The sequence below is a fragment of the Myodes glareolus genome, chromosome 5 (assembly GCF_982192425.1).
Source record: "Myodes glareolus chromosome 5, mMyoGla1.1, whole genome shotgun sequence".
In the NCBI taxonomy this organism is placed as follows: domain Eukaryota; kingdom Metazoa; phylum Chordata; class Mammalia; order Rodentia; family Cricetidae; genus Myodes; species Myodes glareolus.
In genome coordinates, this window is record NC_142030.1 from 12636925 (window position 1) to 12663832 (window position 26908).

General features: G+C 47.0%; 1 protein-coding gene across 3 annotated transcripts in view; it reads right to left on the bottom strand.

Annotated features, from left to right (window-relative positions):
* Nucleotides 1-2354: 2354 nt before the first annotated feature.
* Nucleotides 2355-26908, bottom strand: part of Capn8 (calpain 8) — a 71464-nt gene continuing 46910 nt past the window's right edge. For 2 of the 3 annotated variants that reach the window (XM_085687603.2, XM_085687602.2), the window contains 11 exons: nucleotides 24447-24497; nucleotides 22374-22585; nucleotides 21138-21174; nucleotides 15869-15937; nucleotides 13562-13619; nucleotides 12037-12101; nucleotides 8298-8366; nucleotides 7817-7895; nucleotides 7170-7286; nucleotides 5934-5992; nucleotides 2355-4244 (listed from right to left, as the gene is read on the bottom strand). In XM_085687603.2, coding sequence (XP_085543729.2) covers nucleotides 4221-4244; nucleotides 5934-5992; nucleotides 7170-7286; nucleotides 7817-7895; nucleotides 8298-8366; nucleotides 12037-12101; nucleotides 13562-13619; nucleotides 15869-15937; nucleotides 21138-21174; nucleotides 22374-22585; nucleotides 24447-24497 — 840 coding nt within the window. In that variant the 3' untranslated portion in view covers nucleotides 2355-4220. The remainder of the gene's footprint in view (nucleotides 4245-5933; nucleotides 5993-7169; nucleotides 7287-7816; nucleotides 7896-8297; nucleotides 8367-12036; nucleotides 12102-13561; nucleotides 13620-15868; nucleotides 15938-21137; nucleotides 21175-22373; nucleotides 22586-24446; nucleotides 24498-26908) is intronic. The other variant, XM_048439542.3, reaches the window with a different exon arrangement.

Sequence of the window (26908 nt, forward strand, 5' to 3'; positions counted from 1 at the left end):
TTTCCTAAGCAACATATTCTTAGATCCAAATTTTGAAGTCAAGATACCTTTAAAGTATATATTTTGGCTTAGCTTAGTAGTCCCCAGAATCAAATGTCTTTCTATAGTCAAAAAAATTCAAAGAAGCACAATAATATGCATAATCCAGACTCTCAGTGTATATTCTATCTTTACATGGCATATTTTTCTTTACTCCTTCAATCTATGACTGTCTGTATTCTGTCTCTTTGAAGACTTTTGTTTTATTTATTTTTTAAAACCATTTACTTCTTTTTATAACTACTTTTTTCTCTGTCCCAAGCCTACGTACATTTATCCAACACCATGACCCATTTAGAGGTTTTTCCCATCTGGATTTATTTTTATTGCATGTGTATTTGTAATTATTTTTTGACCAGAAGTGCTTTAAAAATGTTAAGTGGGTATGGCATGGCTATGACCTACTCCACAGCACTGCCTGTTAAATCTGCCCAGTCCAACATGGCGGAGGCATGTTCACTACCTCTGAGAGTCATGCACATTGCCCCAGCTCCAGGGTTGCAGCTGGTCTATGTCACCATTAAGCAATTTGTAACACACTGCTCACAGACCCCATATAAGTGTTCAGCCTCCTGAAAGAGCCAGAGCTGTTCCTACAACTAGCATGGACCAGGAAGCCACCCTTTTGATATGCATTGGGGTTTTTGTTGTTGTTGTTTTGTTTTTGTTGCTACCACTGAATCAGGAAAACCTCTATTAAAGGAGCCACAACACCCCTGCTTGCCACCAGCAAACAGAACCCATCCAAAAAACAAAAATAAAATGCTGGCTACCAAGAAACCATGCTTAACTCTGTTCTTTTCTGTCTAGAATTACTTTCCAAGATTTCTTGGGCTTTACGTGGATGTAGTCAGCCCAATGTTGGCATGCCAATCTGTTCGCAAAGGTTGTTTGTTTGTTTCGTGACTGCCCAGGCCCAAAATAATCACCCAGAAACTATATTAATTATAATACTGCTTGGCATATTAGCTTATGCATATTTCTAGCTAACTCTTACATCTTAAATTGACCCATCTCTATTAATCTGTGCATCACCACGAGATTGTGTCCTACTGGCAAGTTTCCAGCATCTGTTTCCTCCAGTGGCTACATGACATCTCCCTGACTCTACCTTCTTTCTCCCAGCATTCAGTTTAGTTTTTTGTCTATCTCTATTCTGCCCTGTCATAGGCCCAAGTAGCTTCTTTTTTAACCGATGGCATTCACAGAATACAGAGGGGAAATCCCATATCAGATTCCTATCTGATGCTGATGTAAAGAGCCCTGGTGTGGGAGAATTATCTGCATTCTGTCAATCATATTTTAATAAAACGCTGATTGGCCAGGCAGGCAGTATAGGCAGGAAAGCCAGACAGGAAGTAGAGGTGGAGCAAAGAGACAGGAGTATTCTGGGAAAACAAGAAGCTTCCTCCCATTTCTGCTCAGACCACTGGAGAGGAAAGGTGCAAGCTGCCCCGCTGGAAAAGGTACTGAGCCATGTGCTAACGTAGATAAGGATGATGGGGTAACATAAGTTATAAGAGCTAATAAGTAGCCTGACCTAATGGGCCAATCAGCTTTATAATCTTATGGAGTCCTGTGTGTGATTTTCCTTGGGACTTGCCAGCTGTGGGGTACTGGGTGGAACAGATACCCCAACAAGCCGGCCCCTCATACTACAGAGTCCAGGCCACGTGTTCCCATCACTGTAAACTCTTCCACGTCTCCCTCACCAGGATGGATTGAAACATCTGGAATTGTGAGCCAAAATAAACCTTTTGTCTTGGAGCTCATGTCAGGGATCTTGCTGTGGTTATGAGAAAAGCAATCATAGGGCTATGGCTTCCATAAGCCTGATTGTGTGGTTCTCTGACCTTTGGAACTGCTTCACAGCTGAAATTTGAAAGAATTTAGAAATGCAGGCTGGAGAATAGCTAGGATGGTATTATTCTGCTAAATGGTAGGTTGTGGTGGAAGTGCAGAAGATCAGAATGCCTATAGAAATATGGCAATGAGTACACTAAGTAAGGGTTGTGCTCCTAGTGTTTCAGATAGCTATGAAGACCACACTGGGAACAGGACTCAGGCCATTCATGTTACACCCTGACAAGAAGGGATAGATTTCATTCATGCCTTCAATAAAAGTTGGATTCAAAAGGCATGTATTCATTTGTCTAGTAAAGGAAATTTCGAGGCAGCAGAGCACACAGGCTGTGGCATAGTCATCTCTGGCTTTTTAAAACCAGATTTACAGAGAGGACCACTGAGAATAAAGAGTAGCTGTCCTTTGGGTTTTTTATTATTGCTGTAAAGAAACACACCATGACCACGGCAACTCTTATAAAGAAACATTTAATGGGGTGTGGGGGACTTGTTTACAGTTTCAGAAGTTTGGTCCATTATCATCATGGAAGAGAAGACAGAGGCATGCAGGCAGACATGGTGCTGGAGCTGAGAGCCCTACATCTTGACTCAGAGGCAACAGGAATTTGACCATCATGCTGAGTGAAGTCGGAGAAGAGACCTCAAAGCCCACTCCCACGGTGACATACTTTCTCCATCAAGACCACACCTCTTAATAGCGCTACTCCCTTTGGGGGCCATTTTCTTTCAGACCACCACAGCAGAGCAGAAGGATTTGTCAAACCTTCAGCAAAGGAGTCTGAATACAGGTAAAACAGTGAACCACGTGAATGCTGCAAGCAAAGGCATGACTGCTGGTAAAGGCAAACTGAGCTCTTTGCCCTGGCACAAGAGCAAACCTCAAGGCAAAGATGCCAAGCATTGGAAGCAACAGGGTATAGAAACACATTTGAAATGAGAGCGTCTATAAAGAATGTCTCAGGGCCACTCCGGAAATGTTTCCCCAGACTGTGAGGTTTACAGAACCCACTGCCACCATCATCTTGGGAATCCTGGCTATATCCTGCATGGGTGGCAAAGGTCAGTGTTGTGCTGAGTTTTCAAGCACAGAGAACACAGATGCTGTAGAGCTCGGCTCTGAGAGTCTGGAGAAAAGTCAAAGGCCGGGAAATGTGTAGCAGAGCCGGGGTTCCCCGCATGGACCCCTGAGTAGGCTGCAAATGTGACACCCAAGTTTCAATGGAGACACCAGGGCGCTGGAAACACCAAGAGCAGGTGACATATGCTGATAAAACCTATAGGCAGTAATTGGAGGTTCCCCAAAAGGAGCCCATGTGTGCTGCAGGCTGCTGGGAAGGGGCTACCCCAGCCACTTGAAGCTCAAATGATGTCATTATTTGTCCTGTATGCCAGACACAGAACTATATAATTTAGTGCTTTCCCTGTTTGGCTTTGGTCTAATCTCTACTTACTGGCCTCCCAGTCCTCCCTCTGTACCACTGTGTATTGAAAGTATATAACCTGTTTATGTTTGTAGAGGTTCACAGCTAAAGAGTCTGCCTTAAGCCTCAGAAGATAGGTTAAATTTTTGAACAGTGTTGGAGCTACTGTGACTATGAAGATGTTTGGAATTGGACTGAATATTGAGACCACAGTCAACACATCTCAGCACATAGACAGTTGTACTAGTCACTACTGCTGTGACAAAACACCATGACCAGGTCACCTTATAGAAGGCTTATGGTTCCAGAGAGAGAGCATCCCCAGTGATGGAGTGAAGGCACGGGGGCAGGAGCAGGAAGCCGAGGGCTCACACCTTGAACCATAAGCCCAGTTAAGCTCTCAAAGCCCACCCCCAGTGAGACAGTTTCTCTAGAAAGGCCTGTGGCCTTTCTTGGCAGAGCTAAACCTCTACCTCTTTCCCCAAAGACGTGCAGAAGCAGCCCCGCTTCCAGCAAGACTCTCCTCCAAGAAAGCATCCACCTTTTTCAGCCTTCTGGTAGCTCAGAGTCATATCTTTTCCCAGTGCATGAAAAGCCCAGCTTGCCCCACACCATCGCACATCTCTAGAGGGAGGCAGAAGTCATTCTAGCCCATGACTTTAATTGGCTGATTTCCTTCCACTGGGCCCTGGGATCAGCTCAAATAGTTCATAGCTCTGTGCTGCTGAGAGATCTGGGGCTCCCCAGCCTGCTCTGTTAGGACAGACCAATGTCTCAGAAACAGTGATTAGCTGGGACAATACAACAATCAGAAAAAGTCACTTGAGGGTACGTGTTCATAAGATTGCAAAAAGACAAGCAGAAAGCAGGGAAGCTGTTGATGTCCAAAGCACCAGGTCAGACCAGCACACAGCACAGCCACTGCAAAAGAAAAGTCAAAATCAGTGCATAGTCTGTAGGAAGTATCTGGACCTTGGCCACAGAAGTCCTCCTGCCCTGTGTGTCACCACCTGTCACAGTCCATCCTCCAGCCAGTGCCACCCTCACTCCCAGGAAGCCCTTAACACAGCCACCAGGTCCCAACTCAGATGCTCCAGAAATGTGACTTGAAAAAAGCTCTACACCCAAAAGGGGCTTCCAAAAGTAGGTGTATTGATGAGTACAATGGGTCTTGTTGCAGTAATAATGGCAGGTTCCATGTCCGTGACTCAAGGGCAGGTTAAAGCTCGTCAGAAAAAGAATTGCATCTGTGTTGAATAGGAACAAATTTCTTTCCTTGTCATAGATGCCCTAACCAATGCAGTGCACACCTCTTTGGCCAGCATTGGCGTTCCGTTAGCCATCATCAACACGGTATAGAGAGGATTTAGAGTGTGTAAGACTCTAATGCATCAAGGTATCTTAGGAGGGTTCTGGAACCAAAGGCCCATAAAGACAATTGTGTTCATATACATATATATCTTTACAAACATATATATATATATATATATATATATATATATCCTTATACAGTTCTTATTCTTATTCTCTATATGTTGCATATATGTATATACTCCTATATTTACATCTATACTTCATATATATTTATATGCATATAGATTTCTGTATTTATATCTGTATTTTTATATGTGGGTGCATATATGTTCCTATATGTACATGTGTATAATTCTATAGGAACACTTTTTATATACTACAATAGTCTCCAGTTATCTACAGGAATCCACAGATATGTTACAAAGAAAGCTTTTCCTTAATCATAGGAAATATTTATTATCATTTCCATTCACAAGAAGAACAAAAAGTAACTGGATTAAGATGGTATAAACCATCCCTCTACCATGGTAGGATGGTAATAACCCAATCCTCCAACATGGTAGGACAGTAATAGCCCAGTTCAACAACACAGCAGGACAGTGATAACCCAAGCCTCTAACATAGTGGGGGATGGCGGGGGTGGTAATAACACAGCCCTCTAACATGACAAAGAAATTTTCTAGCTCCACCATCCCAGGAGCAGGTCAGAGCCAATGCTGCCTCATAACTGGGACCCTTGGGCCGTGTCCACACTGCCTTCCCTCTGACCCTCTGCAGCAACCAGCGACAGCCCCCATTGTCCAAAGTATGCCCCTTACAGTGACGGATGCCTGTGTGACTTGTGCACGGCAGGAACACTTGTTTAACTTGTATCTGCAGTTCCAGTGTTGGCTTCCAGTGCCTCCTGCATGTCAACTCAGAAGTCTCAGGAGTCAGGCATCTTAAATTATGTCTGCTCCCCCACCAGACACACACGCACATACAAGTGTGTCCACGTTAACAACGGTCTGCCTCTCTGAAATGGCCTTCCATACAGCCAGCTATTACTTTATCTTTAAGATAAAGAAAGGGATAAAAGAGGCAAGAGGGAGGCACTTGATTAAATTATATTAATTAATGAGAATGCTTAACAGATTTAAGAGACTGTCCCATTCCTTCTCACACCCGCTGCAGACCATGCGGGGGTTTCCATGGAAATAAGATGGTTGGTTGGAATAAACACAGCCTATCACCTAGTCTGTCCAGGGATTTCAAAGTTTTGTCTACCAGAAGTTCTTCAAGCCTTGAGTCACTTACCTCAGCCAGGGAGAGCTGAACGATGCCATTCTGGTCCTTGTCCAAAAGCCTGAACAGTTCTGAAACACCAGACAAGGAAGGAAGTCAGTCAGGTCTGTTTCTGAGTTTTGGAACATCAGAGAGCTGTCTCTGGTCAGTCCACGCCAGACCGCAGCTTTCTTTTCCCCCCCACCCCCACCCCTGTCCTCCAGATCTCAACAACCCCAGGGACCAGCAGTCAGGATGAGTTTTCATGACTACAGGTGTCTCCCAGACTGAGTGGATGGACCAAGTTGTCAGTGGAGACGGTTCCTCTGAGTCTTCACTTTCAGAAGCTCAGCCAAGAAACTGGCATTTCTCTGGTGAGTGGGTTGTGGAAAGTCCAGGCCCTCAGCTCTATCTCTGCCCAGCTGATTTTGCCCCTAAGGTTTCTCACCTTGCACTCTCCCAACGGAAGGAAGGCCCCCTCCCTTAAAAAGATATCATACCTATTAAATGATAACAGCATCCCAAAACCCAAGGGAAGAATACAGCTACTGCCTTCTAGAGGGAGCCCACCCTCTTCCTGGAAGGTGGCACAGTCTCTCAAATGACCCTCATGTGTAACATGAGGGGCCGGCTTGTTGGGATTTCCGTCCCGCCCGGTACCCCAACAGCCGGCAAATCCCAAAGAGAAATTACACACAGGACTCCATAGGATTATAAACTGATTGACTCATTAGGTCAGGCTTCTTGTTAACTCTTATAACTTATATTAACCCATTATTCTCATCTATGTTAGCCATAATGGCTCAGTACCTTTTCCAGCGGGGGCAGCTTACATGTTGCTTCTTCAGTGATCTGCGCAGGAGTGCCGGAGGGACCTTCCTCCTCCATAACCTTATTCTATTCTCTTTGCCCCGCCTCTACTTCCTGTCTGGTTGACCCGCCTATACTGCCTGCCTGGCCAATCAGCGTTTTATTAAAATACATGATTGACAGAATACAGATAATTCTCCCGCACCACTCATGGTGGCATACAGGTGAATAAACACTAAAGCAAACTTGGCCCTTAGGTATGACAAGTCCAGGACATCTGCAGCCCTAAAGTGTTTATTTCTTCTCCCTCCTGAGATCACAGTTATAAAAATCCCAACTATACTTCCTTAGTCCCCCGGTTCCAAAGGCACTGTCAGATCTCTCGCCTCCTAGCTTGGCCCTTGCAGCGCTCTGTGTCTCTGAGGAAAAGAAGCAAGGCTAAAGAAAACTGAGGCTTACTGAACAGGGTCTCCAAGCGGATCATGCAAGCCACAAAGCCGTCGAAGTCCACACCAAGCTTGCTGCAAGCATACCTCAGGGCAATAGTTTGCTGCACCTGGTTGCTGAGAGTGAAACCTGATGGCGAAGAGGGACTGTGTTATGGGCGACGCAAAGGTTTTAGCGTTGTCCTGATAAGCTTCAAGGTGCTGGCATCACAGGGGCCTCCAAGAGTCAGTGTAAATCTGTAAATCAGGACTACTCTGCCTCCCCCGGGGAGGCCCGGGAGATGCCCTGCCAGCAAGTCTCTCTACTCTTAGGGATGTCTCACCAGCTCCCTCCCTGGTCCAACAGCAGTTCAGCCCGAGGACACCCATGGCTACACAACCACAGGAAGGGACAGGTAGAAAGGGGAAGGGACTTTGTGTCTATGGACCCCTGCGGAGTCCCACACCTTGTCGCCACTGTCACTGCCTGACTCAGTAATAGGAAGAATGCACCGCGGTCTCCTCTCCTTCCTGGACAGGATGGATCCCAACAAGGCTTTGCTTTTACGCTGGCATCCAGTGTAAGAAAGCTCTCAGGAATGACTCTTAGCCACTGTCATGAGAACACACACTCTGGGCACACCTGGGTCAGAAGGCCTCTTCTACAGGACGGGTCCTCACCTGCTTTCTTGAGGGCTGTCCTCATCTCATGGGCATTAATGGTCCCTACATGGTTGTGATCCATTTCCTGGTAGATCTCCTGAAGCCAGAGAGAAATCACGCATGGAGAATAGCACAGCCCCAGACAACACTTTCCTCCCTCTCGGCTCCTCTCTTGGAACGTGCTCTAAAGAGATTACACTGACATCTTCAGAGAAGCTCCCGAGCAGGAGAAACAGGGCTAAAGGTCAGTGTAGCACTTTGTCCTCTGAAGGGGGCTATCGTTAGAGAGGTGGACGTCAAAATATCTCACTGCGATTGCCTCCTGGCTCCCTTCCAAACAATGTGCCCAGGTTCTGGTGGTTTTGACCAGAGTCTGGACAGACTAGGCTCTAGAGCATTCCAGGAACAAGTATTATAGAGGATCAGAAGTGGGGAAAAGGATCATGGTCCAGAAAGATGCCCTTCTCTCCCAAGAGAGAAAGAGAAAGGCGCTAGTTACCAGATACTTGCGAATCTTCAGCCAGAGTGTCTTGAGCTCCTCGGGTCCCAGGGTTCCAGTCCCGTTACTCTAAGCTTGTTAAAGGCCAACATGAACAAACATGAATAATCAGGGAGTTTCTTCCTCTTATGAGCTAAGTGAGCGCCTTGAAGTCTTAGTTGACTTCCTTCCATGTCTGAAGCCAGCCACACAGTGGGGTGATGGTGGGAATTAAAATTAGAAGGTCAGTTATTCACTCCAGAGGCCAGGCACAGATGTAGAAATGAAGAACCAAGCAGCAGCCTGAAAGCTCCCAATGACAACTCTGACTAACACCACACCCTCATTATCCCGGGGTCAGCCAGTGGAGCTATGTGGTTTATACACTCACTTCCAGACTAAAATTTCTGTGATTAGTGCAACTTCTCATTAAAATCATGTTAATATTGTGAGAATGTCAAAAAAAATTACCAGGTGTTGCAACCACAGGGTCTTCTCAGATGCCATAACAAAACCAAAAGAGGCATGCATGCTGGGGAGGCTGTGTGGAATTTTCCATATCCGACTTATCTTTCTTCCAAGAATACCTTATGACTGCAGGACTAGACATGGGGGCTTGGTTTTAAATTGTCCTTACCCTCATAAATTTCAGTCTCTTTTCTCACCAATCTCACCAAATCAATAAACAGCGCTGTCTTGCAGAACAGGCCATCAATCCTCTCCATGTATGTTAGACAGCTAAATGAGAGTCCAGTTTGTGCCCAACTGTGCAAAGTTCTCTGCTCCAGTCTAGATCTGGAATGACCACCAAAGGTCCACCTGATAAATGCTCAGTGCCCAGCATGGCACTCTTGGAATGTTTTGGGGGAGCTTTGAGGAATTAGGTCTCGTAGAACAACACAGGTCATTGGAGGCATGCCCCTGCAGGGGATGATGGGTCCTGCCTCTTCCTCCCTCTCTTTTATCTCCTAGATGCCATGAGGTACACGGTTCTTCTCATCTCCACTATCCTCTGCTGCCTCATCGTAGGTCAAAACAGCCAAAATTGTGAACCCAAATAAACCTTTGCTGTTACAAGCCCATCCTCTCAGGTATTCCATTAAAGCTGTGGAAGGTTGACTCACATCGCCACCCTGTCAGAGCATCCAGTCTGGACTGTGTCTCTGATTAGTGATGGATGCTGGCTGGACCACAGCTCACAGCCTTCCTACAACACAAACAGCCAATCCCCACAGAGCACTGGATGCTGGCTGGACCACAGCTCACAGCCTTCCTACAACACAAACAACCGTTCTTGGCAGGGTCCTGGGCTCAGGGAAACAGCACCCCGAGTCTTGGCACTTTCCATGCTTGCATCACCTACCACCCCCACAATGGCTGCATAAACTAGACATCCTTATTCCATTCTTCTCCAGAAAAAGATCCCAACAGTCCAAGCATTTAGTAATGTCTCTGAATGTATATACCTGATAAGTAATGAAGACATAACTTGAACCTTTGCTTGTTCCAAAGTCTAGATAGACCTATTGAGTCAGGGTCTCCAAGACTAAGATTTAAGCAATGGCATTTTCAAGTTTTCATGGGTGAGGGAATGCTGATGTGTATTCTAGTGATGTGGTATGGTCTTCTGTATATGTGTTGCTCCTATTGGTTAATGAATAAAGCTGCTTTGGCCTATACGATGGCAGCATATAGCCACACTGGAAGAGATAGAGAGAGAGAGTAGGCAGAGTCAAGGAGATGCCATGTAGCTGCAGAAGGAGAAAGATGCCCACTGGAACCTTACCTGGCAATATACAGAATAATAGAAATGGGTTAATTTAAGATATAAGAGCTAGCTATTAATATGCATGAACCAATGGCCAAACCGTGTTGTAATTATTATAGTTTCTGTGTGGTTGTTCGGGTCTGAACAGCCGGGAAATGAACGAGCAGTCTCCGATTACATTCTAGTACATGAAATACCATGCTAATGGGAGCACCATCTGTCGTAGGATTCCATGGAGACAAATGTCCACAATGTGAAGATTGCAGAGGTAGACAATGTAGTAGTAGCTGTGATCTGTGATGGAGAACAAAGAATGGCTGCTAACGTGAGTGTAGGATTTACGGGGGTGTGGGAAAGCGTTCTAAACCAGCTGGTGATGGTTGCACAACTCCACATCTGACAAAAGCCACAGAATGACGTGTCCATCCCAACTAAACATAGTCTTACATATTAACTACATCTTAATAGGCTTGTCATCTTTCCAAATCTGCACAGGCATTTTCACCACACATGGAGATTTAAACGCCACCCCATACTGGAGCAAAGACTCCAAAAGAAGACAGAATCTCCAAGTCAGTGGCCCTAAGAGATACGGTGCCACTGGAAATGATGGGTGCGTAACTACAACCAAATCTGAATCTGAATTGAAATCACCAGAAAGCTTTGATAAGAATGATTCTGAACCTGAGACCCAACCCTTGGCAAAGTCAATCGGACTTGAACTATTAATCACAGGTTGAACTACTAATCCCACTTCCATGGAAGGACGCAAGGTCAGAAGGGCTCCAGCACTATTCGGCTAGTGGCCGCTTGGAGCTCTGAGGCCACTAGACAGCGCCACCCATCTATCAATAATGACTTGAACAGAGATTGGCACACACTCTGCTACCACAACTTTACACAAACGCTGTCATATGTGAAGTAAAGTCACTCTTCCTGTCGTCTCTGGCACTGGTGAAAGGCTCATGGAGTAAGTTACCAGGTTTCACCATGAATGAGGCCCTAAGAACTGAGGCTAAAGGATTCATCTATACTACCAGTAAGTGGAGAATGGCCAGCTGAACCTGTCCCAGGCAAATCTTAAGGAAATGCTGTTGAGCCATTAGTATCCTGTACCTTCCTATAGAATTTCCTTGACACATATAATATTTTCTCTATTCATCATGAAAACTCCTACCCACTTATAATAGATTGAGTGTTTAGGTCCCCCCAATCCATGTCTCGAAATCTAATCCCAGTATGAAGATATCAAGAAATGGAGCCTCTGGAAAGTAATTGGGTCACTGAGGGGCACCCTTCATGAATGCAACTGTGCTGTTATAAAGGTAATGCCAGAGAAATCCCCTTCTGCCTTGTGATGCTACAGCCAGGAACCGGGAGACAAGCCCTCACCAGATGCGTCTGACATGTCTTGATCCTAGGTTTCCCAGCACCTCAAACTGTAAGATATGCCATGTCTGTTATTTATCAGCCACACAGTTTAACGTCTTGTGCAATAGTTTTCTGGCAAACCCCGAAAAGACCATTCTTCAATAGGAGATGAGATCAGAGAGAACAAATAGGTTTTATCTTGTATCATAATCCTAAACTATTGGTAGTGGATACCCAAAGGCCATGTTGAGAGTCCAAAGCAAAGCTCATACAATAATGGGGTGAGCCATTCCATAAATTCCAGCAGGTGGGTGCACTGTGCTCAACACAGTGTGGAGGAAGGAGGAGGCGAAAACCACGTGCTGTCTCTAAGTTCCATAACTTGAGGTACTCAACTATGGAATATCTTGGTTTTTTATGAATAATTGGGAGATAGCCTCAAGTACGGTCAAGACAATTTACAAAACGATGCATTTTTCTTTAAAATTCAAACACAACTCTTGGCATATGGTAAGCAAGTATGCTTCTTTTCGCAGCTTCTCCCCTTCCCTCCCTCCTTACTGGGAAAAAGGTAGAAGCGCTTTTAAAACAGAAAAAAAAGATGTGACATTTAAAGGATACATCCAGCAGGCTGATCATTTCTCTGCAAGTGTTGATGTTGAATCCATCAAATTTCATGTCTGTTCCTAAATATTTAAAGAGAAAAGAAGGTGGGAGTCAGGGTTGTTTGAAGACAGGGGAGATAAATGATCTAGACAGTAGGAGACTACCAAAGAAAGTACAGTTTCAATGGAGACGGTTAGAGCATCATGGGAGGCTCAGGACAGATATCACCAGCCTCCTGGTAGTCAGGTATATAGTGTTGACCAGCACTGGCCTTGTGTTTGAACATCTGAACCTCAGCCTTGCTGCTCACAGATTTATGTTTGTAAGGTTTAGTTTCGCCTGCCATCAAATGGAAACGCAATTGGTGATATTGATGCTACTTGCAACCAAGAACTGGTTGAGCATCGTGGTACGGGAAGCAAAACATGGTGCGTTCTTACTAGAACAGCCCTTCTTTGTTACCAGGATACTGGTGTAAGCCCACCTACTCTCCATCCCCACCCCAGCCCCTCCTTGGCTCTCCCTGTCACTATCTGATCTACTCTTGAGAATAAACCTGCTTGGCAGATGTTATCATCATCCTGGTTTTATAAACAAGGATCACAAAACCCAGGATCTTCTACAGTTTGCTCAAAGTCACTGACCTGTGTAGGGAACAGAGCTGGGTTTTAAACATAGGCCACCTGACTCCATAGTCATAACACACAGTGGCTCAATGAAGCTGTTGCTGGTAAGTCACTGGAGTCTCCTGGATCTCCAGGCATCCCTGCCCTCTGCCTTCACCTGGGTGCTAAAGACCTTGGAGCCCCTCCTCCTCTCTGCTCTAAGCCGTAGAAGGAGCAAGAGCAGAGCAGAGAACTGAAGGGCTAGCCTAAACTAGGGCAGAGCTCTGAGCCCCAGGACACTGCTTAGGTCTCTGTCTGTCTCTGAGCTAGAGTGGGAGCCCATCACCCAAGCAGACGAAGGCTTAACCGGGACCAGAGCAGAAAGTGGCTGGCTCTGTGCTGGCTTCAATGGCACTGAGGTTTGAAAGAGGATGCACTGCCCTCCGTGGGGAGCGGGTGGACACTTGGGCAGTCCCCAAGGTTAACAGAAGTCTGAAGCTTTAGGCAACTTAGTATAGACAGGAACGGTCAGAATCGCCCCTCCCACCTATTTCCCCAAAGAAGCACCATAAAAGATCTTCAGGCAACATTACATTTGTAGAAAAGTGTCACATAAATCAAACATAGCCCGGCTTCCTTGCTCTCAGGACTTACAAACAATTGCATTTGATGTCAAGATTCTTGGTCCTGCCAGGTCTGGGTACTTAAAAGTGTGAGTCTCAGCTCTTCCAATGCCATCTCCTCCTCAGCCTCTCCTACAGGCCAGATACCGCCTCAGCAGACAGAATCGGGATCTCTAAGGTCAGAGGCAGACTGGACCCCTCCCCTACCTGGGGTACTTCTGGCTAATCTCTGCCTGCCCCTTCTCTTAGCCCCACCTGTCACTTCTCTTGGATGCCCACGGACTATCTGGCAGGCCCCCAGGGAGAACTCACGTGTAGAAAGCACTCCATTCAGGACCCTCTTGAGCTGATTAGCGCTGATCTCAGAATCCTAGAAAGAGCCCAAATGTGAATTATGTCAAACCCAACAAGCTATTTCATGGTATCCAATTAATGTCGAGGGCTCCCTCCACAGGCAGACTCTACGTCCACCTGCCCTTTGATTATTTTCAAAGCATGTGTTATTTAGAAACTCAACCTCCCCATCTCCTCCAGTGTCCAACAACCTGGAAGAGCACAGAAGGGTTCCTAGGGAAAACAGAGAGATGTCTGTGGTACAAGCTTGGCACCCAGCTCCACAGAAGGCTGCTAACCCAGCCTCTCGCTGTGTTTCATGGGACTTGCTTAGTCAGAAAGCAGAGGGTGACGAGTAGTGACCCTGGGAACTAGCGCTGATGTACCTCACGCCCAATGTGTGGCTTCATTAAACTTTTAACAAAACCGTATCCATGCTACAGTTAAAGAGCCGTGGCTATAGAAACTGCTAATCACTGCACACATGTGTGCGCACGCACACATGCACACATACATATACAATGTCTTGTATCCGTGTACCGTAACAGCTTGGGGCTCACAAGCACCAAGTGCCAGATTTTCCACACATGTGGGGGCTGTTATTTCATATAGGAACACTTTTCAGGCTGGAATTCGGATTCAGGGAATGAAACAGTCCGTGTATATTTGGTGTGAAAACTGAGCCAGAGAGAAGACGCATGTCTCAACACCCAGATAGACCTCAGGCAGGGCGAGGGACAAGGGGCGCAGCAGAAGCAGTGGACTGTGAGCTGGGTTCCAATCTAGACAATCGCTCTGGTCCTCCTGTGCTCCCCAGCCAGGACCTAACATTGGAGATCTGAGACCAAAAGTGAACAAAGTCTCCCTGAGGTGTAGGGTGCTCAGTTCTAGACTGACACCCAGGACCCCTCTGAAAAACCTCTCAGTAGATAAGTTCATTCCTCAACCAGGAATGAAATGGGACTCTCAGAGACCACTCTGGACCTTGGCTGTGACCTTCATGAGACCTTGTGACCTTGGACTACCTTAACCCTCTGTCATTTTACTAACAGAGGAGGGCATGGTGACCTGTGTCTCCTCTCTATTGCCCCTCAATGAGAGAGAGAGAGAGAGAGAGAGAGAGAGAGAGAGAGAGAGAGAGAGAGAGGAGATAAGTTTGGAGAGAAATCTACAAACAACAATGTTTTTCCTCTGGTGTTTTAGATGTGTTAGATAAAACATGGGCCCTTGGCAGCTGAGGGAACGAGCCTCTGCTGGAAAAATGCTGGGCTGAGCATCAGCTTAAAGCTAAGCCATGTATTCCATGGGAGTGCCCGGCAGTGGCCACACAGAGCGGCTGCTTGCAGGGTTGCTTTGCTTTATTGCAAGGGTGTCTGGTATATCTTGTGTTTTCCCATTCCTCCCTCATCCCCCACTCCCACACCCAACAGGGGATTCACCATATATTCCAGGCTGTCCCCAAACTCCTAGCTCCTGTGGGCTTCCAGCCTCAAACTCCCACATTCCTGGGATGACAGACCACTGAACCAGGCTTCCATTTTACTTAAGTCTGGAAAGTTTCTTTGAGCCTCAGTGGCAAAAGTGAGGTAGGAAGTATGGGTTTTCCCTTCTTGGGGTCTCTTTAGCACCTTATGACCCATCCAGGATCCCCAACTTCTATGAGGCCACTTGGTCTTGGGTGAGCTCACACTTATGACTGCTAAATGACTGGGACCAAAATGGACCGTGGGCAGCAGGACAGGGGGAGAAGGAACTGGAGAGGGAGGACAGCCGTGTATATCCTAATCACAATCATAATCATACACACACCCGAGACAGGCTTAGATCCCACAGCAGCACTGGTCTCCAGTGGGCAGAGCTATGTCTCCATTCCCAGGGCAGGTTAACTGAGTAGCCTCCTGCTGAGGCTGGGCAATTCCATCTCCGAAGGCTATCGATTTAAAGAGGTCATGCTGCCCTGGCTTTCTAGTCAGAGGCCCAATCTGACAGGACCAATTTACAAACTGAAAGGCTTTTGGCGAGACCCAGAGATTGGGGTTTTCTATTTTCTCAAGTCAGTCAAAGCAGGAAGAAAAGTGGCCTCTGGACAATAGTCACTCTGTCTCTCCCAAAACACAGGAAAAGCCTGCCAGCTTCAGACAGGGCGAGGTGACACATGATAGGCCCAGGCTGGAACCCCAGAGTCTGCAGCTCGGCCATCTGTGCTCCAGCAGCCACGGGGAGTGCAGACAAGCGTGGCCCGAGCCTGCTCCTGCCCAGCGCACGAGGCACCTGCCCTCCACACACCTTGCCTGCAAACTCTTCAAACAGGCTCTGGAAGTGTTCATTTTCTTGATCCGTGTCCCATGGATGTGGCTGGAAAGGACAACAGTGAAGAAGTTAAAACAGGAGCTGTGGGGTAAAACTTGAAGAATCCCAAGCCACCATTAGCCATTAGCATCTACTGTGAGACTGTGCTGAGCTAAACTTCCCGGGAGCTAAGTGGGGACATGCGGTGGTGTGAAAAACGTCGCCCAGGGTCTCAGGCATTTGCACTCTTGTTTCCTAGTTGGTGGCACTGCCTGGGGAGGCTTAGGAGGTATGGCCTTGCTGGTGGTGGGCTTTGGGGTTAAAAGCCTCCTTCTACTTGCCGTTTGCCCTCTCTGATTTGACTTGCATTTGGAGATGTGAGCTCTCGGCTTCCTATTCCTGCTGGCATGGCTTCTGTTTGCTGCTGTGCCTCCCTGCTGTGATGGACACTTATTCCTCTGGAACCATAAGCCCAGATAAACTCTTACAAAAGTTGCCTTGAGTGCTGTGTCCTCTGATAGCCACAGATAAGTAATGAATACAGGTGAGTGGTAAGGAAGGGAAGCACCAAGAGGGTTGGCAGTCCAGCAGGTTGCCATGCCTGATCCAGAGCTGCTCTCTGAGTCTACAACCCCTGAATTTCTTCTTTTAAGACTTATTTTAATTCTAACTATCTATATGTGTGGGGAGGGGTATGTGTCTGTGAGTGAGTGTAGGTGCCCAGAGACGCCAGAGGCGTTAGAGCCCCAGAAGCTGGAGTTACAGGCAGTTGTGAGCTACCCACACGGGCGCTGGGAACCATACTTAGGTCCTGTGCAAGAGGAGGATACATTCTTAACTGTTGAACCATCTCCCCAGACTCCTAAGCTTTGAATTTTGGGTTTCAACCTTGAATCACTTTCAGAGAACAACAAAAACAGACACAAGGAAATCTCAGGCTGGGTCCGGAGAATATCTAAGGATTTCGCCAACAACCTCGTAGGAATCTGAACTCCAGAAAGCATATGAAAAGTGTGAAACTGTTTATATGTGTTTATTGCAGAGTCATAAAAAAAGTAGAAAAAGACTAAAATGTAGTTAAGACCACAACCTAGTAGATACAACAGAACCAGAATCCAGAGGACTAGGGTCGAAATACAGACACGCTACCTACTGACAGCAGACAGCACTCACTTCCCAATGCTAATATCAAACTACCCAGGACTGATACAAAGTGTCATCTACCTAGGACTGTTACATAGTATCATCTTGAAAATCAAATAAGAGCTATCGTGTGTCAGTCCTTTGAAAATCACCAGCCATTCTATGGTGCCTTTGACCAAATGCTTTCCAAAGTATCTATGACTGTCATCACCAAACAGAACAGAAAAGCTAAAGCTTCCCAGATAGCCTGAAGAGTCTTCAGAAACCATGTTTTCTTTGAAAGCCACTAGAGTAAGCATGCAAGGCCCAAGACAGTCTGATGATGCTCTAGTCATAAGTTACAGTGGCGGGAATGATGTCGTCCTTACCTACTGCCTGCGACTTAGTGTGACCACACTGTGAGGTCATCTCATTACTATACACTTTTCACAGATGGGGAAACAGAGGTTTAGAGAGCTAAGGAACATCACAGAAAGACAGTAAGAGCCAGAGGTCGGGGAGGATGGCTGCAAAGAGGTGTCTTCTAGACATGAGAAGGCTGATATACTCATGAATCATGGTATCTGTGATTTCCTATGCAGCCCTGCACAAGATAGAGCCCGTCAATATGCCAGTGTGGGTAGGCAAGGTGTGTGAGACTCTACCCCTAACTAAGAAGGTTTGTCAGGGGATGGATGCTGATGGAGGGAAGGTCAGTTTTCTTCAGCCGTGGGGCCATGGTAGATTGCCCATGCGCCAATGAATGGCCTGGCTCCCATTTATGGTCAGCACTGATCGCATAATCCACATAATCGTGGATTATGAAGCAGGAGAAGGAGAAGAAAGAAATGAAGATAAAGTTGGGGGAGTTGGAGAGGAGAAGTGGGGTATATATTATCTAAATACATTGCTAAAGAATATAGACTTAAAACACAAAAATAAACAGTTAAGTGACAGGAGACAAGATTACACTGCAATTTAATATAATGATAGAACCAAGATTCAAATGTCCTTCTCTGCTGTCCTCTAGAGTAACAACCAGAGACTACTCAAAGAATTAACAAACCAAGACTTGGAGATTTGTACAGTAAGAAAACACCCATTCTGGTAGGCCATGAGATTTCCTGTCTCCCAAATCTTATTCCCTCAGCCTCTGTGTGTGGCTCTACCGTGAGGCTGCTGATGCTAGCATCACCCACAACATCCTATTCTCTCAGCTTCCATGGTTCTAACAGAGGTTACTGATGCTACCATCACCCACAAGATGCACAAACCGAAAGCCACACACACAGGTTCTTTAGAAGGAAAAGGTGACAGTTTCACACGTATGATTTAAAGTGGTTTTACAGGAGAGAAAGTCGCTATATTGTTCATGTACTTTAAAGTCTAGTGGCAAGCCCATAAATTCTAGATGGAGCATAATATTCTATTACTCTGGGGAGAATAGGTATGAAATTGCATTTTAAAGGGCAGAGCCAAGTGAGGCAGTGAGCCCTCGAATCCCAGTCTCCGAGAGACAAAGGCAAGAGGAACGGGAACTCAAGGCCAGCCTGTGCTCCATAACAAGACCACTACTCAGGCACATACATGACAATCCAGCATACGCATATGGACAGATGGTGTCTATATCAGACAGTCTGCCAATGAGGGGACCCATACACTGGATGTGGGACTGTTGGGACAATGGAATGGGAGGATGTGTTTATACAATAGCAAAGTGCCTCAAATTTGTTCATCCATTCACCTGGGGCAAACTGGAGGCTGCCCTGGGTCTGTGAGCAAATACAGTAAGCGATGAACAAGATTCGCAGTGTCTCAAACAATGTGTTGCCTGAGGAGTGTCTACTCTCCTGGAAGAGCGTGTGTAGAAACATTTGGCAACAATGGGACAAGGAAGGAGTCTCATGACTAGGCTGGGTGCTGATACCGTCTTAGCAGGCCTGCTCAAGGGCACACATCTGAACATCGCGAGTGGCTGGTTCACAAAGCAGCCAAGCCCTTTGCTTGTCTATCTAACTGTCCATGACCTGGAGGTGAGGACACAGGAGTTCCAGAAGGGCATGGCTCTTCCTATCTCCTGTAAAGTCCTGAGTCTAACGAAGACATTACCACTGTAGTGTGTATGCTGGGCACACATGTGGGTATGGTGTGGGCATATTCTGTGTATGTGTGTGGCATAAGTCTGGTTATTGTGCTTTACACATGCATGGTATTGTAGTGTTATCATGAAGTATATAATATACATACATGGGATCTGTATATGCAAGTATGCAGCCTGTATGGTAGGCATATGTGAGTAAATATGTGTGATATGATATTTTTGATAAGCATTGTGGTATATATTATGTGTGTGATGTGTATATAATACGCATGTATGATATATGTATGTGGTGATTATGTTATTGTGTGGTATAGAGTATGTATTGTGTGGTGTGTATATAGTAGCATGTATGTGGTATATTTTATGGTGAGGATGTAGTGAAGTATGGTGAGTACATGTGTACAGTATGTGTATTAAGTCATGTGTATGTGGTGTAGTATGTGTATGTTGGGACAGAGGTGGCCACATAGAGAAAGAGAATCAAAGATTCTGTGAACCAGAATATGCTGGAAGTCCCAGGCCTTGGAATCCCAGAATCCCTCACATGGTTCCATGTTCTGGAAACCACAGAAGGCTCTCTGTCTGAAGGCTAGTACTTTACCAAGCTACAAGCCAAATGCAGCAGCCTGTAAAGGAATGTATCATCAAATCCCAGGATGGCCAAGGCAGACCCATAGCCGGAAAAGACTTCATGTTAGTTGAGGCTCCAGAAAACCCTAAGACATGGAGATGGAGGCAGAGAGCCCCAGTGATAGCCACAACTGAGCCTCTGCCAGCCTGGTTCAGTTAACAGAAACCAAAACCGACTTGAAGATTCTGTACTGTCTACCCTGACACAGCTGTGTCTCCTCCGATGGGAGCCTGGTAAGACCCTGGGAGTGTGAAGCCGAGCGTCTGGCTGCAGCTGGCGCACAGCTGCTGAGAGTCATGCCCAGAATGAGCCTAGTAGTTCAGGGAGAAGGTTAACAAGTGGGCTGCCGACCTGAGGAGCAATCACACCAGATAGGCTACCGTAGGAAGATGAGGCAGATGACAGGGCATTTCCTGCCGCATAAACTCATTCCCAAGCCCCAGGCAGATGGGTATTCAGGTGGGATGCTCCCACTCATCTATAGAAACGCCAGCTTATATGGTTGATTATTCCCAATAATAGAACATGTCTATCCCACTGCCGTCCATTCCAGGACAGCAGGCTCAGCCACTAGAGGGCACTTTGAGTAGCAGCTGCATACAGATACTCAGTCCATTTGGGTGAAAGGCAGAGGGATGGAGCTGGACCTGTGTCAGGTAAAGACATTCCCTCACCCCTGGGTTCTGTCCCATGAAGAAGAAAGAAATCACACACACACACACACACACACACACACACACGCACGCACGCACGCACGCACGCGCGCGCACACACACACACACCACAAATATACACACGAATATGTGTGTATGTATGTGTGGTGTGTGTGTGTGTGTGTGTGTGTGTGTGTGTGTGTGTAGACTAGTGAACAGAGGCTGGTGTCATTCCTTAGACACTATAGCACTATGTCCCAGAGAAATAAAATGTTACTAATCTCAATATATAAAGAACTCCATTAAATTAATAAGAAACTTGAATGCCTGCTACATAGTAGTGTGAGAGTTTGGTATAACTGTATTGCATACTGCTGCGGGATAATCTTTTTGTACACTGTGAAGATAGGTATTTGCCAAGGAGCCTGCTGATTGGTTTAATAAAGAGTTGAAAGGCCAATAGCTAAGTATGAAGAGTTTAGCTGGAACTTCCTGGAGAGAGAGGAGCTGTAGGTGGTGGATTGAATCTAGGCACACATGAGAGACACCAGCGAGACATGGAGAGAGTCAGACATACAGAATGAAGGAGAGGTAAAAATCTACATGGCAGAACGTAGATTAGTAGAAATGGGTTCATTTAAGTTATAAGAGTTAGTGGGACAAGTCTAAGCTAAGGCCAAGCCTTCATAATTAATACTAAGTCTCTGCATCATTCTTTGGGGCTGGTGGCCCCTATGAGAAAGTACTGCTACAGCATACCTTGTGTGGGTTTCCAGCCACAGCATCCCCAATTTCTCTGAAATTCAGACAGAAGCGAATTAAACACGAAAAGGCAAGTTTAGTCAACGGTTGGGTTCTTTCAGAGGGAATTTTCTCTAATGGGAAGTTGATTTTACACCCAGGATTTTCAGTTCCTGCTTTAAAAAAACAACTGTATAGCTGAACCCCTAAAAGGAATCCTTCCCCTTTACTGCCCCAACCACGACCTGCCCTGACATTTTCATCAGAGGGTCTAGAATGCTGAGCATAGTGAGTCCTGAGACACTCCCCATCTCACCCCAGGGGCTCTGCTCTTTCTTATGAAACCTCACGGCTGCCATGTCCTCTGCTGGTCTCATGGAGAATGTGAAGTATGGGGGTGGGTACATGGCAGGGAGATAGGTAGTGTGTATGTGGTGCGCCTTAGGATTTGCAGTATGGTATGTGTTTGGTGCACGTGGTATGTGGTACATGGGATATGTATATAATTTCTGAATGTCTATGAGAATATTCTATGTGTGATGTATGTGTAATGAGTATGTGTGCTGTGTGTGTGAGTAATGTATTAGTGGTATACACACATATTGCATGGTATTGAAGTATATGGTATGTATTATGTATGTAGTGTGTTAGGTGTGCACGTAATATGTTATAGTGTGTGTATATGATGTGGTATGAATAATATATGTATGTTTTGTACGTTATGTATCTGATGCATGTGTTGTTTGTATATATGTTATACACAGTGTGCATGCTATACATGTGTATGTGTTTACCTATAGTGTATATGGTATTGTATACATATATAAGGAGAGGGTGCATAGATGGTACATATGTTGTATATATGTCCAGTGTATATATAGTATGTGGGTTGCATGTAATGTGTATAACTGGTGTGTATGTCTATGGTGTGTATACTGAGTATGTGTGTACTGTGTGTACATTCCTGCACCAGATCTCACCAGCTTCTGCCAGGAGGTAGGAAAGCTGGCCAATAGGTTGTTGATGGTGCCCTGTCTCCCCAGCCCTGACTTTTCTGGATGAAGAAATTCCTAGTACTGTAGAGGTAGCAGGAGACACACCCAGGGTAGGCCACTGGGTGTCCTTCTTCCCAAACATCCTCTAGACACAGGGGGCAGGTGCCTCAGTAATCCGTGCCTCAGCAATCGGTGCCCCCCACGGCTGCACTCCCACCTGTGGCCTCATTCAGAAAACATCCCCACAAAGCAGACGCACAGAGCCTGGGCCTTCTTCTCTGAGAACACCCTCAAGCAGAAGTCACCATCCTTGAAGGGCTCGAAGGTAGATGGCACCACCAGGTACTGTCCTGGGGGCAGTCGGACCCGGCTGGACACTTCCCGCAGGTTCATGTAGGTGCTGGAGCAGGCAGAAGGTTGGTGGGTCTGGAAGAAGTCCTGGCCCAGGTGAGCATCCGTGTGACTCTCCAGCTGCACAGAGCAATGGGCAGAGTCAGTTTCTCCTTGGAGTTCAGCCCGTCCTGTAGAATTAGGGATTGCCCCCTGTGTATAAGATCGGAAGGCTCTCAGTCCAGTCACAAGCTAGCACTGTGTCTCAATCATCAGGTGGGTTGGGGTATCTCCTGGGTACCAAGCCCAATGAGGTGGGGCCTTAACCATGACCTTGACCAGCCTCTCTGCCCTGTAGTTCTCCCCAGTTAAATGAAGAGTGAACCTTGGGGTGTCTAGTGTGGCCTTTGCATATCTTTCTTCATGATTCCAGCAACCAGACTCTGCAGCTGTCCCTGTGAGAACAGCATTGACCCTCAGAGTCCAGACCAGGACTGAAGAAGGAACCTTCAACCCTGGTCCTCAAGCGAAGTGCCCGGGACGGCAGCGACAGCAATTAAAGCGACCGAGCTCTGAAGAAGACAGACAGAGAAGGGAGCTATCCAAGCCTGGTTCTGGGTCCCTCCTGGCCTCCTGGGGATCAGGACTCTTCCTCAGAGAGGGCAAGATACTCCCATAAATCTGTTGTGAAGAAGAGCGGGAGGATGCTGCCATTGTGTGACTCGGGCTAATTGCTGACTGCAGAGTGCTCCGAAAACACAGGTGCCAACATTGTTAGCGCTGTAATTAAGCCTCCCCAGAGCCCCGTGTCTCTACAATCAATCTTTGCACGATGCCCATGACAGAGGCAGGTGCATTCAAGCTGCAGGAGCCGAAACACCCACCCTGGAGTGGCCAGTGTCCATGCATGGCCACAAGTTCTGAATCTCAGTTCTGCTGATCAGGGGAGAAAAGTAGGACCCCTTATTGTGCCCCCCCCCCGCCCCATCATTGTCCTGGTCAGGACGCCTCAGGGATCCTTCCAGGTGGCAGCTGAGACAGCCACAATGCTTGGAATTCTCTCTGAAAATGTATACATAAGTTTTGGTTTCGATTATTTTCCAGTGTGAGAATAGTGCACCGAACCACACACCCTGTCTGTCCCCTACGTGATAAATAGCTTGCATTTGTGACACAAGGGCATGAAAGACCAGTAGTCTGCAATCTGGGAATACAGTCTGGGCCTCGCTACCTACATCCCTGGTCAAGCTGAGAGCCTGAGAGAGGGAAGGAGGCAGCAGCCTGTCACACGCTACTGTATAATTAGTGCAAGTGACTCCAGGTCAAAACCCAGTCATGGTTCCTCACTGGAGTCGAGGGGCTGTTTATAAACCTCCAATGCCTGTGTTCTCCTGACCCCAGGAGGCTGCCATAACTTGCTTGGATGTAGCCTGTACACTGAGAATTTTTTGACTTTCGAGGCTGCAGCTGAGATGACCCTGGGCCAGCACACTCTGGGTCCTAGCTTTGGGCTGACTATGCTCTCTGTGGGGTCATGCAAGTGTGTTTCCCATATGTTCTGGGTATTTCCTGGCTCCTACCTTTAGTCAGTCTAGGTGGGTGGTACCGGTGAACAAGGCTCAGGAGGTCAGAGGGAACCTCAGACCATAAGGACACTACTAATCGGATCCTCTAAGCCAGTTGTGAGTTACTGAGGAGCATAGGACAAGCAAGAGCAGAGGGTGAAGTTGGCACTTCCCTTTCTAATCAGACACCAGAGCACTTGTTCCTGTGGCCAGACAAGAAGGACCCTACAGTATGCAGTAATCGCCTTATTCAGACCAAGCCACCTTTCCTATGGGGCAAGGCTCACTCCTGTTCCCTTCACAAAGGGTCTGACAGGTGGGGCTTGCGCTTGTTTTCACTGGCTCTCAGGACTACCAGCTCATGGGATCAAAAGAGTAGCCACGGGAGCCTGTCTCCATTGCAGCATGGAGCCAAAGGCGGGCATGCCCTTGCTTACCCTGTGGAGACCACCTCTGTCCAGGCCATACTCACATACCTCCTTGGGAATCTGCAGGACAAAAGACAAGAACAGGTCACCTGGGAGCTCTCCCGACACCTTGAGGACAGACAGACAGACAGACGACAGCACACAGAGAGGAAGTTGGAGCGACGGACGGTAAGCATTTCTGAACTGAAAAGTGATTGGTGGATTCAAAGCCATGTGCAGACGGCTGAGTCCTAGAAATCCGGGGCTGGGGAAGCCCTTACCTTTTACTTTGTGTAATCTACCCAGATCTCCCAAATACTTCAACAGTAATAACGTTTGAGCTTAAATTGGATCCAAGTTCTTCCCACCCTGGGCCTGGCAGAGCATGGATTTGGCTGGAAGAAAATTCCACTCAACCTAAGTCACAACTGATACTAACTTCAGCCATAGTGACCCAAACTGGGCCTATAGGAGATTCTGTCAACATTTTTAAATTGGAAGGACAGGGGCTCCTTCCTTTACGCTGGCGATGTCAGGCAGTGTAGAAGCTAGACAAGGGGGATGTCACTGACGTAGGAGAAATGGATGTGGTAGCCTGACTCCCTCATCCCAGCAACCTTCCTCCTCACCCCTTGCTTTGATTACAGGATATAGTGAGTTCTTTGTCGCTGGCTCGACTGCAGCTCTCTCCTCAGGCACAACTGTGGAGAAGAGCAGCCAGACCCAGAAGGGGAGCCCTGCTATGCCCAGTGCTCCTGTGTCAGGCTAGAAAAGAGAATCCCAGCCCTCCTGTGTCCTCGCTCCCCTGCCCTACCACACAGGCTGTTTGAACCAGAAGAGTGTCCTGGCAGCTTAGGCCCATTGTGCGACTGCCTTCCATGCTGAGGGGAAGTGAGGTCTGACTGGAATTCTCTCAGCAGAGCTAGAGCAGTCAAGGGGCATGAGCTCTCCTCTCATTTGGAGTTTGAAACACAATCAGCCCCGCAGAGGCCTCCCTGCCTATCAGGAGCTTCCGTAATTCCTTTGACCAGCTTCCTCTCAGCGACCTGGACACTTCTGACAATATGCTCTGAGTCCACCTGGCCCTGAGTCTCCTGGGCCAGACAGGAAGAGCCACTGCCCACAGAGACTGGAAGGGCAGCCATCTGTGAAATGCGAGATTCTGCGTGGGTGGCAAACGGTGGGCTCTTTAGCCTTCAGGGGTGCCTGGCAGCTTCTCAACTGGTAAGACTTCAGGCTCAGGCTAGAGTCTAGTTTTAGACGGCTATAGCCAGAGAAGGGAGACACAAGCAGGGATGAAACTATGATATCCCTGCAGCCCAGCTATTCCCCACAACCCAGATACTCCTCTCACCCAGGCTGCTCCTATTACTCCAGCTGCCCCATCCATCTCCACCCAGCTCCTCAATATGACTTCAAAATTGTGTGACCAATCTGTTCACAGAGTGCACGCTCTAAATTACATGCCTCCGATGTCAGGAAGAGGGACCACATATCACACACCCTGGAGTAGTTTATAAACAGCTATAATTCGATACACGAAACTGACATGCTGTGTGTGTTATTTATTGGTACAAACAGCATACCAGACACAGTCATTGAGAAAGGATGTTTTGTTGCTCTGACACAATGAAGGAGGCCTGACGGATGGAGCACTGGTCACCGTCCCTAAGCGGCTCACCCTGTAGCCACCCCTGCCAACTGACGGTTCTCTGAAACAGTCACTAGGTTTTAAGCCGTCAGAGAGCACATGGCATGCCTTCGGGGTTGGCTGTTCTCTCTTCTTCACCTTTGAAATCTACGTTATCTTTGCAGACCTGATTAAAGTCTCAGCCAGCATGAACTGAGGAGCCCAGGCTGCTGTGGTGACACCACCGTTACACATCCCTCCTGCCCTGTCATCGGTTTCCCATTCCTGACTGGGAGCACCCAGAGGACAGGAACGGTGTGCTAGTACCCAGCGTTCCCCGCTCTGGCTTTGCACATGATACGGAGTAGATGATCAGGCAAGTGTGTTGTGTTGGGATGCGCGCAGGGCTATAACGTCTGGAAGCAGTGAGGGTGGCCTTGCAGTGTTTATGCCTAGGCAGGGTTCTGGAAGAGCAAAGTTGGAGTAAAATGGAGCTTAGTTACTTTCAGTTCTTTTGTCTCGCCATTAAGTAGCAATTCTTTTCCAACCCCCATTCTTCCAATTACACACACACACACAGGTACATGCACACTTGCACATACTTTGTTAGTGCTAATTGCCAACTTGATAGAATCTTGAATCACTTGGAAAATAAGCCTGTCAGCTTGTGTAGGATTGTTAATTTACATATGAAGACTTGCCTACTGTGGGTGGCACCATTCCCTAGCTAGGGCCTTGGCATAGGTGAGTGCGGAAAGGGAACTAAACAGTGTGTGGTCACTGCTCTCCTAATGTTTGCAGACACAAAATGACTGGTTGCTTCAAGTTCCTGCTCCCCTGACTTCCTGCCATGGTGAACTGT